This window comes from Podarcis erhardii (genome assembly GCF_964252035.2).
Source record: "Podarcis erhardii genome assembly, chromosome: 8".
In the NCBI taxonomy this organism is placed as follows: domain Eukaryota; kingdom Metazoa; phylum Chordata; class Lepidosauria; order Squamata; family Lacertidae; genus Podarcis; species Podarcis erhardii.
The window spans coordinates 21,043,826-21,061,238 of NC_138499.1; the positions used below are offsets into that span (position 1 = coordinate 21,043,826).

General features: G+C 42.8%; 1 protein-coding gene across 1 annotated transcript in view; it reads left to right on the forward strand.

Annotated features, from left to right (window-relative positions):
* Positions 1-9,238: 9,238 nt before the first annotated feature.
* The window catches only part of ANGPT1 (angiopoietin 1), a 145,878-nt gene continuing 137,703 nt past the window's right edge, over positions 9,239-17,413 (forward strand). The window contains exon 1 of the mRNA XM_081874436.1: positions 9,239-10,078. Within this exon, the coding sequence (XP_081730562.1) occupies positions 9,782-10,078 (297 nt within the window). The 5' untranslated portion in view covers positions 9,239-9,781. The remainder of the gene's footprint in view (positions 10,079-17,413) is intronic.

Consider the following 17,413-nt stretch of genomic DNA (forward strand, 5'->3'; position numbering starts at 1 on the left):
ATGCAGAGATGCTAGTGAGTTCTATCTATATGCCTTCCAACAAAATATCGCAACTCAAGTAATCTTGGATTATGCATGTGGTCAGTTTGTTGATGAAATATGTTAATGATTTCATGTCTCTTGTTCAAAGTTAAAGGAAGTTCCTCTTCCAAAAGAACTCTAGGGAATGTGTTCCCTTGGAATAAGGCTGAATCTACGCATATGTGAAAAAAACACTGTGAAAATGTTTTTTTAAAAAAACATTTTAAAATATATGTGGTATTTGCCATTAGCTTACCAGCGTTATCTAGTGTCACATTTTTATAATGCACATATATTTTCAGCTGCATAGCTGAGTCCCAAGTGTGCACCAATTTCCTATTCTGGTCTGGCAATACCTCAGTCATTTGGGAGTACACCATATTTTCCCTTTCAAACAAAGGATGAACAAATCTATTTTCAGTTTGTTCTTGTGGTAGGTGTCTTGAACCACATGTGCACTAGATTCCAGGTCTCTATCTGATGTGGAACTATCAACTAATCTTGTACCCCACCAATAAGTAAGAGTCTAGAGTCTTTCTGTAAACAAACAAACAAACAAACAAACAAACAATAATATTTTTGTTATTTATACCCTGCCCATCTGGCTGGTTTTCCCCAGCCACTCTGGGTGGCTTACAGCACATATAAAAACATAGTAAAATATCAAGCATTTAAAACTTCCTAATACAGGGCTGCCTTCAGATGTCTGCCTTCAGATGAACTACTGTATACAGTGGTACCTCAGGTTAAATACTTACGTAATTCATTCTGGAGGTCCGTACTTAACCTGAAACTGTTCTTAACCTGAAGCATCACTTTAGCTAATGGGGCCTCCTCCTGCTGCTGCTGCTGCCGCGCCAGCAGAGCACAATTTCTGTTCTCATCCTGAAGCAAAGTTCTTAACCTGTGGTACTATTTCGGGGTTAGCGGAGTCTGTAACCTGAAGCGTATGTAACCTGAAGCGTATGTAACCCGAGGTACCACTGTAGTTCTTTATCTGCTTGACATCTGATGGGAGGGCGTTCCACGGGGCGGGTGCCACTACTGAGAAGGCCCTTTGCTTGGTTCCCTGTAACCTCACTTCTCGCAGTGAGGGAACCACCAGAAGGCCCTCGGAGGAAGTCCTCAGTGTCCGGGCAGAACAATGGGAGTGGAGGCGCTCTTTCAGGTATACTGGGCTGAGGCTGTTTAGGGGTTTAAAGGTCAGCACCAACACCTTGAATTGTGCTTGGAAACGTACTGGGAGCCAGTGAAGATCCTTTAGCACCGGTGTTATATGGTCCTGGCAGCCACTCCCAGTCATCCGTCTAGCTGCCGCATTCTGGATTATAGACAGATATGCATGACTCTACTTCCTATATATAAATGGCTCCTTCTGAGCACAGTGTTCAGGGTCCTGCTTCTTCGTTTATAACCATGCATATACTCAGAGCATCACAGCGTGAAACTGAAGGCTGGGTATAAAAATAAATATAAAGTTCTGGCAAGCCAAGCAGTGTATAAAAATGTAAGTGATCTTTCATTAATAAGCTGCCTTGCTTAAATAAGAAATAGCTGCAATTCTTGAATCTGAACTTTGTCTCCCTCTTTGTCTCTTTCTCACTGTGTCTGCACGCTTGTTTACTTACCTTCTAATCCTTCGTAGACGTCTCCTGCTTTGATGGGTGCTGTCTTCAGGGTCCAAAATAATTAGTGTTGAGCCAAGAATAGAAGAAAAAGGCATGCTTGGGGTCTATGGCAGTGCCATCTGGCAGGATTGACACCTTCTCTTCTGAAGAACCAAGGCGTTCCAGAGAAACAGCCTGGGGAAATGCCATCATGTGGAGAAAGTGGATAGAGTAAAGTCCTCAACCCCCCCCCTCCAAACACAGAATTCATGTATATTCCGAATGTTGGAAGGTTTAAGAACTGATAAAGGAAAGTACTTCTACACATAGGTAAAGGTAAAGGTACCCCTGACCATTAGGTCCAGTCACGGACAACTCTGGGGTTGCGTGCTCATCTCGCTCTATAGGCCGAGGGAGCCGGAGTTTGTCCGCAGACAGCTTCCAGGTCTTGTGGCCAGCATGACTAAGCCACTTCTGGTGAACCAGAGCAGCGCATGGAAACGCCGTTTACCTTCCCGCCAGAGCGGTAACATTTTGATTTCTGCGTCTTGTTATGTTCTTGTGTAAACTGCCCCAGAAAGACCTCAAGGGCACCATTGCTCACACCAGGGCCATGTTTGCAACATCTGAACTATGCATTGTGGTCTGCTTGGGTGCTTCACAATCTGTTTTCAATCCCAGGCAGATGCCAAAACACGGAGGTATACCAAGCCCCTCACAGGCCACCTCAAGGTGTGTATGTGTTGGTTTCTTTCTAAGCCTGTATGTGGTAATTCCTCCGACACCCAACAGAATTTTACTAGAGTATAGACAAGGCCTCTTCTGTTCCCTGTCTGAAAATTACTTTAACAACAATAGCAAAAACCCTACTAACAAACAGGATGGGAACTGAAACTGAATTAAAACAGCTGCCTTAGTCAGTTGTGTAATTAGGGAACCTGCCCAAATAACCTGCAACTGATATTCCTCACAATATAATCACATGTGATAGGAATGTTCAATGAGCCCAATTTGACTGAAAAATAGCTTTCATCTTTCATTCACCTGCTTTCCCAAGCACAGAAAAGAGCCCTACCTTACCTTGAGGAAATATCTCTAATTTCCATTATCCCATCACGAGTGGGAAAATTAATTTCTGCTATCTGATAAGCTTCTTCTGAGGGAAATGTAGTCACTTCAGCTCTGGTGGTGCCCTTCTTCAAAGTAAGTTTTATTCCACCCCTTTTGAGGCAGGTCTAAGGAGTGGGAGACTGGCACGGAGGGCTAGGAGATTGCAGGGATAGGGTGTAGCCCCCGTTACATGGTGGGCCCAGCTTTCGATGGGGCTTGATCCCGACTCAAAACAAGGCTGGGATTTTGAGAGGGGAGACTCTACCTTTTGAAACTCCCCCTCCTCCAACATCAGCACCTTCGTTACTCCAAAGTAGGCATCGTCACACACCAGGTTGTGCCAACTCATGTGGGCCAAGCCCTTTTCTCTCCCCAACCCCAGTATTTTTGGAAGGGAACCAGCCCCTCCCACATGTCCCAAAAATCAGGGGGCAGAGGAGGCTGAGTGCAGAACCGAATGTGGCATGGTTTCAGTGGCTGGTTCCTAGCTGCAGGGGGAAGGAGGGTCGAAGCAGCCCCCCACCTGTGGCTGCGGCAGGAGGAAAGGCCATCTGCCATTAAAGCCACGCTACCAATGTGTTCGGCTCCACCTGCAATTCCGCCCAACATCAGGACATTGAGCATGTGTGAGGCCATGCAACATTGTGTCAACCCCCTTAATCGCCCTCGCAAGCTGGCGCATCTTGCACACACCATACATTTAACCCCCTGGCCCCCAAAATCATGTGTGTGTGTGTGTGTGTGTGTGTGTGTGTGTGTGTTAAATGGTGTGTATGCAGGTTGCGTGCCTGACATGCAAGTCTATATGTCTATATGACCTACTTTACAACAGACAGTCCTCTAATGGGAGGGCCCTCAGAGGTCAGGGCTCTCTATTTGAAGATGCCCTCTGTCAGGCTTCAGGGAATTGACTTCCTCCCCACATGGCAGTAGATAAGCAGAGCAAAGGAAAAGGAGTCTTCTTAGCAGTTCGAAACTTTAATAATCACAGCAAGAGAACAAAGAACACATCTCCTAGAAATGGCAGTGCTTCCAGATAAGGTTCGCACCCTCTTACATCCCAATTAATCTACTACATCTTGTAATCTGAGTTTGTACCTACCCTCTGTGCTTTCTGTTCTGCAGTTTTCTGAGCTCTCTGTGACTTTGGAGAAGGGTGTGTGTGAATGCTGTCCAGAGACTGTGAATCTGTTAACCCTCTCTCTTCCAGTGTTTCTTCTCCTAGCTGTTTCCCACCCAGTATTTCCCAGCTTCTGCCTTCTGAACTAGGTCCCTCTGCAAACCACTGTTCCAAATCTACACTGTATTCCTGCTCCTAGGAAGATTCAGGAACTGAATCTGGAGTAGGGGGAGGGAGAGGCTCCCACCATTCCTTATCTGTGCAGCCTTCTTCAGCATGGTCCTTGACACCCTCCGTTTGAAGGACTGTCAGCCCAAGGCCAGTTTAAAGACAACAAGAACAATAATAATGGGAAACAGGGCCCCTGAAGCTGCCTATCAACAGTTAATACCTGGACAACCTCCTGGCCACGCTTGCGCTTTTCTGTTTGAATGTGCATCTGTACCTACTCATTCCCAGATATTGATTAGTGTTGCAGGACAACAGCTTCCATCAACCCTGAGAGTTGGCCATGCCACATACCATTGCCGCAGTGTAGGGGCAGCCAATCCGGCGAAGCCCTCTAGCTGATGATAGACTTCAGTTCTCATCAGCCCCAGTCAGCATGGCCAACTGCCAGAGATGATGGAGGTTGTTGTCCTGCAACATTGGGAGGGCACCACATTAGCTACCCATGCCTTAATGGAATAGTTTGGGTGACATAGATTGGTCCCTGCACCTTTAAGAGTGTTCCTGGTGTGCGGTGGAGATAGTTGAATGTCTCCCTTGCTGCAAGTTGTTCTTCATTGGCTTGGGCTCCTGCAGTTATGATTTATATGGTCTCTGAGGCAAGTTATCCTGAGACCTACAGTGTTTGCTATGTATATAGGCTGCATACGGATCTGAGTGTCTTCCTTATAATTTATTTACTCACGAAGCGGATGGGAAGGTATTTCAGCAATGCACGACAAGTACAGACCCCACCGTAACCTCAGTTTAGCCCCAAAATCTCCTGCAGCTCTTGGCGCAAGGAAGTCAAAGCTGCTCCTTTCTTAATCTCTGATTAGAAGTTCCTTTTCCCGTTGCGGGTAGGTGTGCCTTCCAGGAAAGTGTTGTGCGTTCAACCGACATTTCAGGGCCCCCACCACCCAAGATGGTTTAGTAGATCATGAGGCAATTCATCACATACTTGCTAGAGTCTTGAGAGACAAAGGAAGTACTTCTTTCACATATTTTTTTTTTTAAAAAAATGGATGGCTACAAATTAGACAAATCCAAGGGGGATATGTTGATTGTTCCCTCTATTTCTGATTGTCAGGCTGTGAGTATCATTTGTTTCGTAGCCCAAATTGCACAACTAATGCACCAGAGGGAAATATTAGTAGGCTTTGCAGAAGTACAAAAAACTTTATGGGGTGGGGAGAAGCCCATGGGAAAGTCTCACCACTGAAGACTTAGCAGTCTCTGTTGTAGAATGGTGGACGAATGTGGCCGCATACATGCCATATATTTAAAGCACAAGATGTCCCCCCCCCCAAACCCCTAGGAACTGCAGTTAGCTAAGGCCTCTGGGAGTTGCAGCTCTGTGAGGGGTGAAAACTAGAGTTTCCATGATTCTTTGGAGAAGTCTTGCGTGTACACAGCCTGTGTGAGTGGCTGGAAGAGAAACTGAGTGAAGGGGCTAGAATTCTGAACAGCAGTCCTTCACGGTGCAACATTTTATTGCAGGTTCTACTTGTCAGTAGCCATGATGGCTAAGGGAAACTTTCATGTTTAAAAGAAGGTGGGGGGTTTCCCTCTGAATTTTCACTGCTAAGGCCTAAACCACAGGGAATGTCTGTCACCTTTATATCCTGTTTGAATTTTCTGAAGGCATATAGCTGTGTTTGAAACTTACTGCGGAACTCAGATGACCTTTGATCTGAGCTTTATGGTCATCTTCTTATGTCCATGCAGTTCCTTCCATTACCACGATTCTGTGCTTCTTTAGTCAAGGGCTTCCACTCTGACAGTTGTTAATGCCGGCTATTAACTGAACTGTGTGAAGGTTGTGTCAGAAGCACATTTGGTTGTAAATCATGTGTCTGGTAGAAAAGAGTTTATGATTTCTATTTTTGCCATGAACAGGAAATTGGGTTGGAAGGGATTCAGGTATTTTGTGTGACGTGAACGTAACTTAACTTTATCTAGCAGCCTCAAAAGCAGGCAGGCAGGCAGGCAGGCAGGCAGGGAGGGAGGGAGGCAAGCTAGCAAACAAGCAAGCAAACAAACAAACAAAAACCTACGCCAATCCCAAACAAACAAACTCTGTAAACTGTTTGTCACCCCTTTCAATGCCAAATATATCAATTCATGCACATTTGTACTGATGCTGGTGTGCACAGATAGTCAAGATATAGATTATGAGATAGACAAGTGGATATAAAAGCATCTTAAATGCTGGGGCTGCAGACACACCATATATTTAAAGCACTTGGCTTCCCTCAAAGAATTCTGGGAACTGTAGTTTATTAAGGCTGCTGGGAATTGTAGGTCTGTAAACTGCAGTTTCTGTAACTGGACTTTACCTACCACAGATCTACAATTCCCAGCAGCCTTAACAAACTACAATTCCCATAATTCTTTGAGGGAAGCCATGCCCTTTAAATGTGTTTTAAACCACAGAGCCTAGGACTTGCCAATCAGAAAGTCAGCAGTTCGAATCCCCGCGATGGGGTGAGCTCCCATTGTTTGGTCCCGCTCCTTGGTCCCAGCTCCTGCCCACCTAGAAGTTCGAAAGCACGCCAAAGTGCAAGTAGATAAATAGGTACTGCTCCGGCGGGAAGGTAAACGGCGTTTCCGTGCACTGCTCTGGTTCACCAGAAGCGGCTTAGTCATGCTGACCACATGACCCGGAAGCTGTATGCCAACTCCCTCGGCCAATAAAGTGAGATGAGCGCCGCAACCCCAGAGTCGTCTGCGACTGGACTTAACTGTCAGGGGTCCCTTTACCTTTAATGCTGTGTACGCAGCTTTAGGGGCCATTCCTTCTCAAGTTTTATTGTGGGTGCATTCTGCAGTGTCCTTGACACAGTAACTGTGCATTGGCAGTGAATTTGTTCAGCTTTGATTTCTTCAGCAATGCTACCACAATTGGTTGCACTGCAGCCCCTCCAGACAGTGAAAAATTGAGACAAAAATGAACTTGAACATTTCATTTCAAGGATGGAAGAGTCCAATTTATCAAGGGCTGGGGGCACATACCTCTGGGTGGTGGTGGGAGATCATTCCAGAGTTCAGGTCCCACTATGGAGAAGGCCATTCTATGTGTTCCCTCCTTCCTCCCCCAATCACAGTGGCAATCAAGAGAAGAGTGTGCCTTATCCTGATTGACTTAGGTGGTAATGAAGGGGCTTCTCCTACAGATACAGTGGTACCTCGGGTTACAGACACTTCAGGTTACAGATTCCGCTAACCCAGAAATAGTAGCTTGGGTTAAGAACTTTGCTTCAGGATGAGAACAGAAATTGCGCAGCAGCAGTGGGAGGCCCCATTAGCTAAAGTGGTACCTCAGGTTAAGAACAGTTTCAGGTTAAGAATGGACCTCCAGAACAAATTAAGACCCGAGGTACCACTGTACTTGGATCATTGAGTTGTTTAGGGCTCCATAAAACCTTTACTATCTGAGCAAATGTCTAGTTCGCACCCACCCACTCTCATACATATACCATACTGTTATGTCTGGCTATAAATACAAATCAGGGAGCCAGGGATGTAAGGAGGTTGAAGAAACTGAATGATAAGGGGTTAAAAGACACCAATTAATCCTTCAAAACAGACGAGGACTTTTTTCTGTCTGGCTCAAACTGTCTGCTAACTAAAGTAGCAGATGAACGAAAACAACAACAACAAAAAGATTTTATCTATGAAGAAAAGCTATAATTCTGATCTGACGCTTTCAAAACACATTGGGGTGCGAAAACAATCAGAAAAATCTTTATGAAGTTAATTGGTTCTAATTATAAATTGCAGCTATGTTGGTCAATTAGATTTGACAAACTGCTCCATAATATTATTGCAAGGAAGCTGGTAAAATGTGGGCAGAGTGAGGTACAGTAACTGTTAGGTGGATTTGTAGACAATGAACAACAGCGGGCCCAGGGTGAAAACCTTTGACACTCCATTTGTTGCTTTTTTCCCAGGATGATGATGGTCTGGAGAAAGCCAAAAGACAATGTCAGAGATTTTTTTTTCTGCTTAACAAAGAGGCACTGGGCTGAAATCTGAACATATTGTACAAAATCTGAATTTGCCATCGGCAACAAGACCCATTGAACATAATGATGCACTTCCACTTATAAAGCCACAAGAATCTTGGAATTTTACTAAGAATGGCACTGAAAGTGAAAATCTTGGATCTGATGTGGAAGCGCAGTGTAAAAAATAGGACCATGACCCCTTATTTGCAGGACCTTGTTCCTCAACCGGCCCTCATTTGTTAAAGCTAAGGAGGTCTTTTGGTGGTGGGTCAGCACCTTGAAGGAAGACCACCTAGTAGCCCCATGCAAGTGAATTATAGGCATGGAATTATATACAAAGTGAATACCTGGTGGGATATCCTATGGATATAAAACACTATTATAAAATGCATCTGTGGTCATAATTCAATGCAGCGCAACATATCCAGGTTTCAAGTAGGGTTTTCCTTGAGTCATTTGTCCTCAAGCAGCTTCCCCAGTTTTAAAAGTCATGCACTGAGCTGCAAAGGGGACTGCAAGAGGAAAATTGCCATTGCAGAAGTTTAATGTGTACACAGTATTAGTTGCAAATGTGCAGTGCGGCTCAATGGATCAGTGCCAAGTTGTTTGAAATCTTAGTTGGGGGGGGGGGGAGAGAAACTAGCATCATTGCTTCCCTCTTCCACATTATATATGCAAACAATCTTTTCAATCTTGAATCGACATGCAAAGAAATAATCTGGTGAGTTACATTTCCCAAACTGTTTGCTTTTGCTTTAATCATCTCTCCGATGCAGAAATGATTCTGTGTTTTGATGAAAGAAATGAAATTGGTCTCTGTTCTGTTATCATGCCTGCTTTCTACCCCAATCGTTTGACAAGAATCGCAACCTACTCTCCGATTTAGCATTCCCTGAGAGTCGCTCGGTCACATACCCATTATACGAGAGCAGATATTTTCCATGTGCGGCGGTCTGTGTGTTAATGTTTACTGGAGGGGGGGGATTACAGCAAGCCTGGACCCTGCAAGTCCATTTAAATAGTTCAGTTTGAACATGGGAAGTCTATTAAGGTGGACTGTTCGACTCGTTAAACTTTGTCAAAAGGCTCTTAGCTGTTTTCTGTGCAGAGGGAGCTGAGCAGGCGTGCATGTTTGAGGTCATGCTTCGAGCCAGAGTGTAAGATGATCCTCCTTTGCCGAACCCATCAGGCATCCCTTCGCACAGGGACACACTCACTCACACACATTCCACTCAAGTCATCTTGTGAAAGGCTGCCGGCTTCCAACTTGGCTTGAATGTACAACCTTAATAAAACACGCCGAGGTCTCCGAGAAAATAGCAGTTCAGCCGCAGCGAGGGTAGGAGAAAGAGGCTGGGGCTATGCCTGGGCAGCTGACTCAAAGAGGCTGCATGCTGAAGTGTAACAGAGAGGAAACGATAAATCCCGGCTACTATGCAATAAATTGCTCAAACTCCAGCTAAGGAAGCAATCAGCTCTGGTGCACTTAGTCACTGTTGTTGTTGTTGGTTTTTTTTAAGTCACCATTTATTATCTGAATCTTCTTCACTTTTCTTTACCTTCTCTGATCCCCCAAAGGGATTTCAAAAGACAAGGTAAAGCATTTTTTTTTTTTAGAAAAAAAGAAAAGAAAAGGAAGGAAGGAAGGAAGGAAAGGGGTTGGGTCAAAATTGTCTCTAAGAGCAGGAAAGGAAAGGGACAGTAACATGACCATATTCCTTCAGCTTGCTTTCCTTGCTACACTTCTGACTCACCTAGGCTGCAGCAATCCACGTCGGGGTCCAGAGTCCAGTGCCAGAAGATATAACCGGATTCAGCATGGCCAGTGCACCTACACGTTCATCCTTCCAGAACAGGATGGGAACTGTCGTGAAAGCACCACCGACCAATACAACGCTAACGCTCTCCAAAGGGATGCCCCCCACATGGAGCAGGATTTCTCGTCCCAGAAACTGCAGCGCTTGGAGCATGTGATGGAAAACTACACTCAGTGGCTGCAAAAGGTAAGCACTCCATTTTTTTCGATTCCTCGCACACCTTGCTCAAGTTGTACATTCTTGCTCAAGTTGTACATGCTATTCTGATTGAGATGTTATATTGGCCGGGCGAACATTGCGTACTTGCTGACAAAACTGTGACAGCATCCTCTCTGTTGTGGAATAAAGCAAATAAAGCTTTTCCCCAATCCTAAAACAAAACAAAAATTATATCTCTTATTTTCTGAACATAAAAGCTGAGGCTTATAATAATCCGTTAGGAACTTCTGAAGGAATACATTTTATATCATGTGCTGGTAGCTTATGATCAGCTAACCTGTTGACAAGCTAAAACAGGCTCTTAAAAAATAAACTGCATGCAACATTTTAAGCATAATCTTGGTGCTCATGGAAATAAGTATTGCCAGTTGGTTAGGTAAGAGATTAAGCATTATGGATCTATAAAGAGAACTGTAAAGATTTTTTCTTTTTTAACCCTCATAAAAATAAAACAGCTTGCATCTTATATCAATATCAAGTTGAAATTTATTCCAGGGGATAACTGATGATTGGTTTAAGGGTAATTACGGTAATCGTTCACTCCATTGTGCCGCATCAATAAACCACTGGACTCCTTCCTTATTTTGGTTCAGCTAAGAAAAAGTTGATACAAGTCAGTAATGTTATAAATGTGCTTAGTCAGAAGAATTATGCTGGAAGTTTTAGATGAGACATGCATGCACCTTAGTAGAACTGTGGCTAGGTAAAGGGTTTGCTGTTTTTGTTTACACTGGATTGTCATCTGAAAAGCAGCTTTGAACCACACATCCCAATACATCACCTAACTAGTGATTTGAAAACTTTTTGGCCATTCTCTGTGCCTGAATATTCTGAGGCTGCCTTTCTACATTCTATGCACAATCCATTCCTTAATTATACTAAATGGTCACTAAATGTGGTTCATTATATCGCAACAGTGATAATCACCTGGACAGGTGGATTTCATGAGCACAATCCTGCACTACAATCCTATGCACCTCGACTCAGAAGTAAGACCCACTGTTTTCAGTTGGATTTACTCCTACATAATGGTGCATAGAATTGCAGCTTTAAAGCTTTCTGGAGAAGATTTGCCTCATTTAGACTTATGAATGTGCTGCTACTGCAGTTATACTGGTTTAATGTTGCATTTTAACCTGAAGAATAGCTTGGGAGGGCCCCAAGTGGCTTCCATGCATCACAATTCCAAGTGCATTTCCCTAGAGATAAGACTAATCCAATGCATTGGGAATTCCTCCTAGTTAAAGGTTTGTAGAATTTCAGCCTGTGCCTCCAACTTCATTGAGATGAGACTTAAAGTAGAGGAACACTTTTATAATAAACACTTGTTCTATTCAAGCAAACCTTATGCAGGAGAGAAGTGTGTGCATTCACAAATCCTCTGTGTTCACGTGTCATTGCTTCTCTTGTGGAAAGAGCTGCTCTGCTAGAAGGCATCTAGGATGTTGTTCCGTGTTCTGCATTTGACCACTAGGGACTGAACTAAGCCCACTGTTTTATTTGCAATCTGCACAAGGGGCGGGGGGGCGAGAGAGGGGGAAGTAAGGGAGGGAAAAAACCTACTTCTGAATTGCAGTTGGCCTCCAGGCTCTAAGAGAAGATAGCCACTGGCTGACTCATCACCTAAGTGGTATGTCTAGGGAGAGCACCCTTCAGTGGTTATTGGAATTTTGAAATTAGGCAAAAGGTTTCCTGATGGGTTCTTTCAAAGCAGCAAACAAACAAAGGTCACATCTCTTTCTGTGTCACTATTTCACAAAACAAAATAGCCTGCTTCCCAGCATTATAGCTGGTAGTGCAAATGACTCACTTCTATTGGGCTCCATTATAATATCCATTTGCTGCATTGTTGGTGTCAATGTGGGCTGTTTATATTGTAATTCCTCCTTTTTTATAGCAAAGACTATATTTACAGTTCCAAAGCTGAGGTTTATGCCCCCTAATTCCCTCTCCCCAAATCCCGTCTGTTCAAATAAATTTCTGTTTGAGCAATATATTGCCACAGACAGGGTAAATGAGAAATATTACTAGTCCCATGGCTATGACCCAAGTGCAGCATTAGAACTGCTTTAAGAATCTGGGAAGATATATATTTATATTCACAGTGCTTGTGTCTATGTAGGTTCCTGAGCCTTTCCTGTAATGTATCACATTCATTAAAACTGTTCGGCATTAGAGCACGTCAGAACATATTACTTCTATTAGAACATATCCCAAACACAGTCTTGTACACTTTGGAAGGCAGACTGGCAATGTAAGAAAGGATTGTAGTATGCATTGTTTAACGAGGAAGTTGACATTGCGAGGGTCTTAGTTTAGCTAATCTGGAAGAAATGTAGCCTGGTCTTTCTTTAACAAAAAGCGAAAGGCAGCAGATTTTGGGAAACAAAATAAATATTTTTAAACCCCTCTTAAAATGAACTGTCAGTTTAAATCTTCCTGAGGATTGCCTTGTCTGAGTTTCTGCATTGTCCAATGACATTTGCATATTCACGGTTGGTGTGGAAGTGATTGGCTGGAGGAAGACCCAATTTAGCAATGAGGGGCTCTTTTGCCGAAACTACCAGAAGGTGATGGTTTGGGAAGCCTATTTAGCACTTTCCCCTTGAAGGATTTGTTTTAACAAGGGTATCTTCCTTCGTTATTTAACCCTGGGCTGCGCATCTGCCATGTTTGTTCTAACAGCATCAAACAGACTGCTTACTGGTTTTTATTCCTTGCAATAACTGGCTGTCATGCAGCATTGAAATGCTTAGGTTGTAATTTCAGTGTTTAAACATTGTCAAAGAATAACTGACATTTTTAGCTTGGCAACTATTCAGGATTTTTTTCCCATGCTGAGCGAATGTATGGTACCAATAGAAGTACAAATAGTTTCACAACTGTGCAGATGTATGTATGGTATCCATTTAGCCCTCTCTCAACACACTGCTTGAGATTGCTGTAGGTGGATGAAGTTGCACATCGTCATAATGCGGCCAGCATTTTTAAAAAAACAAAAACGCTCTGAAAACCGTTTCTAGCAAAAGTGTTTGGCATTCAATACCCAACAGTTAAAAGCATAACCTTGTTAAAGAGAAACCACTGGCGGTAGTTTCTGTAATCAGCCAAAATCTAAATTAAAAATGGGTCTGTTAAGCCGATCCCCCATGAATCAGATTGGAAGATAATTCAGGGGAATGTTCTCTGTTCTTCTTACCATGTGGCAGAGTTTTCATGACTGAGTAATTTGAATATGTTTTCATAAACCTCTCCATATACGCTTGGGATGCCTGATCGCATGTTGTACCTATTTTCTGACCGTAGACCACTTTAGTCTGTTAAGGGTGTTGTGTATGGAAGATGATGGCTCAGCATATATGATAGCCTTACAATGTTGATGTTTCCTGAATTTAGGCAGACAGAATGTCTTTTCTGTTGTCATTCTCAAGATCCTATCTTGCCTGTTTGTTTCTGTCCTGTTCATATATTGCCTTTCTCAGGCCACATCTGCAACTATACATTTAAAGCAGTATCATGCCACTTTAAACACTCATGACTCCCCACAAAGAATCCTGGGAACTGTAGTTTGTTAAGGGTGCTGAGAGTTAATTTCACAGTGCTACGATTCTGAAAAAAGATGGAGGAAGGCAGGTTTCATCTCAAGCTCCAAGTACAAGTTGGCAATGCAGTGAAAAGTGCTAACTGAGCCATTATCCTTCAGTGCTTGCTTTCTGCAAGCAGGGAGATGAGCAGGTTGTCATTGTTTTGCATACAGCAGCTGTTGAAAGTGTTATCCCCACTCGCAGTCTGAGGTGGTACAATCCATTCTACCATCTCATTCCCACCTGGTTTTGCTCCATGTGTAGCTCAGTCCTAACCATCAGTTAGCAACTAAGAATGATAAGTGCCATATCATAGAGAACCATGGTCCAACTTATCTTTTAAAAAAGGCCTTCTGAGCAGTGTGACTTGGCCATTTCATAATGTATGCTGAATTTGTGGAGTTTTATTTTTATTTTTAGATTTGCGCTCAAATTGTTGTGTATGTATTTATTTCTCTTAAACGTTCTGTTTTCTGATCTCTTTACTGAGCACCTCTTCAGAAACATTGGTTGGCAGCTCCTTTATAAATTCTTCAATAAACAAACAAACAAACAAACAAACAAACAAACTGAAAAGCCACTTAAGTAACGCAGATGGAGTTCAGAGAGAAGAGAAATCCCAAAATGCTTTACTAGAGAAACTGTACAGAACATTGTATAATATGAGGAGAAATAGAGGCTTTATCTTTCTGACTTCAGGCCTTGTAGACAGCAGGGAGGCATTCAATCAAACATACAGAGGAAAACTCACTCAGTACTACATAGCCAGTGAGGCCATGTGCTACCTCAACAAACATCATGCTGCTCTGGCTGGTTGCTAAGCAATACCTCCACTTGTCCAGTCTTGGCTAGTTGGCTAACAGAACTAACCATGAAGTTGCACATGAAATTATCCTTGCAGTTACACTTCAATTAAAAGGTACTCTGAACATCAATGTTTTTCCCTGAGTAGTTGGTTTCTAAAGGAGTAGGAAATCTGTGTATGGATTTCTGCAGTTGCAAGGTGTTGTAGATCACATGCCCAGGGTGGATGTGATTCATTTTCTCTCCTTTTGCTATTCCCTTCTCACTTTTTTCTGATATCTGACTCCCCCTCCTTCTCTTTTTCCCACTTTTTCTCCCCACCCCAAAATGAACCAACCTGAATACTCTCTGAATTATTATTATTATTATTATTATTATTATTATTATTATTATTATTAAATTATTATTGTTATATTTTATTTATATTCCACCCATCTGACTGGGTTTCCCCAGCCACTCTGGGCAGCTTATAGCACATATTTTTTTTTTGTAAAACATTAGGCATTAAAAATTTGTTGATACAGGGCTGCCTTCGGATGTCTTACAAAAGTCAGATAGTTGTTTATTTCCTTATCCGATGGGAGGGCGTTCCACAGGGTGGGAGCAACTACCGAGAAGGCCCTCTGCCTGGTTCAGAACAATTGTATGGGAAGCAACTGAATCCAGTAAGAAATTCTCCAACTCCACGTTCGACCAGTGCTTGCTGGGATAGAATCCTTAGTTACAATATCAGCTGAGATTTATAGTTTTTCTAAGCATTACTGAGATTTAAGATGTGGCAATAAGCCAAATCTCTTCTTGGCAGTGTCCATGAAACACTTTTCTGATTATTTTGTACAGAGAAAAAACCAAATGCACAGACTTTAGTTCATTCAGTTATGATAGCCTCCTCTCCATCTCAAAAACGAGAGAGATGTTGGATGATGCTAGTTGGTGCTATTCAATGCACCTCTTTTCAGTGTCACCCAACTAGGAAGGGAGGAGAAATTAGATTCGGTATGCATTTAAAGATGAATATATCAGATTCACACTTTCCAAAACAATATGCAAATTGAAACACATCTTTCCTTTGAAATTCATAGTCCCTCCCCAAACAAACATCCTTTAGCAAACATGCATAAAAATGAAGATATTATTGAAAAGAACATAAAAAGTCTATTTTCTATTAGAGGAAATTGCTTATGAAATGTGTGCATTACAGTACTCAAAACAGCATTTAAAATTTGAAGACATTCACATTACAATGCTGGTGAAATTTCATGCGGATTTATATAGATATAGGGATAAATTGCTGGAAAATGTGGAGAACTGTATTTAAGATTGGGTTGATGAGAAATGGAGAGAAGTGAAATTGACAGATCCTCCCATCCTTATGGTTGGTTAGCCACCCACTTTGTCTCTAAGCCAGAATGACCAGGGGAAGTAGTGTTTTGGGAAACTTGTGGCTGGTGATGAGGGAAAGCCATGAGACAGATTTTAAAATGCCGTGGGTTGCTCTTGGTTGGTCAAGCCAGTGTAGTCTCAATCTGATCTGGCTGAAGCCCTGATACACCCAAATCAGGCGGATTTGGGTCAGTACTTGAGCTTTGACCAAACTGGCTACACAGCCAGTTTTTTCATCACTTAGTCCTTTAAGCTGGAAATGTTAGACACAGAACCAGGCACTTTTTTTTTAATGCAAAGCGTGTGTCTGCCCCTGGGCTAAAATGCTCCTTGTATGACAGAGCAGTATTGCCCAGGGTCTGGGAAGGAATTTACCCACAGCAGAACCAATTGTGGTTACAAGCAGTCGCTGTGAGTGGGTGAGAAATTCAACTTCCCTACATTCTGTTTTGGGATTCTTACACCTGCGGCCAAGAACAGAGTCAGGCTGGAAGCGGGATTTTATTTAGCAATGAAAATTGTCTCAAAAGCAATGCACTTTGTGTCCAAAAATAAAAATAGTTGGCTGCTTTGGGCATTAAAAACATCTTTCTCCTATTCATGTGGCTGAATTTCGTTAAGAGCTTTATTCATCCACATTCTGGTAACCCACAGAGATATTCCAAGTGCCCACAACAAAAGTCAATAGATCCCCAGCGTAGAAATGCTAAGGATTGGTCAGAATTGAGAGATTACTTATTTGGCAATGATAAAATAAATACACGCAAGTGGAAGCATCAAAGGGCCATTAGAAAAGAGAAGCAGGCTATCTTGCTTTGGGGGAGGGGCATCATCACATTTCTTTAGTTTCTCAAAATGTTTCCCAGGCTTTGATGGAGAGCCTTGTCACAATGGGCCATCCAGCCCCGAATTATTTATTTTCATTAATAACAGTGGTAGGTCGGCGCTTTGCGGTCACACTAAATCATAGAAAACTATCAGTCATCAGACTTGTCTCTAGGCTTGTCCCTGACATTCTCCCTGGGAGAACTCACTATCCCTAAAGCACCAGTGTATATTTTACTAATCAAATGCAGAGGACAAGTAGAGGCAACTGCTAATGTGATGAATAAATGGTGTATGTATGAGCTGCTAGGGTCCAACAAGGGATATCTGCAGATGACAGTCAGCATCTTCTTGCACATCTGTTGCTGGTGTGGACGTGCATTTGGATGTGGGTCTACTGGCTGGACCAAAATGGCCCTCTGCATTTTTTTTTTTAATTAAAGATTTTCTTGTCTTAAAGAAGTATGTGTAATATCTCTCGTATTTTTTCCATGTAACATTTTTACAAATCAGTTTCATTTGTTGAGACATTAGGGGTGGAGGGGGGGGAAGATGGGTGGGGGTGGGGTTGGGTGCCGATGTTTCTATTTTGCTTAATGTATGTAGGGTTTGGTGTCAGCGTTGCTCGTGCTGTTCATTTGTGTTTCTTTGGTGGTGAGAGAGGTTGGGGTTGGCCTAGGGTGTGGTTGTTTGTTTGTGATTGGCT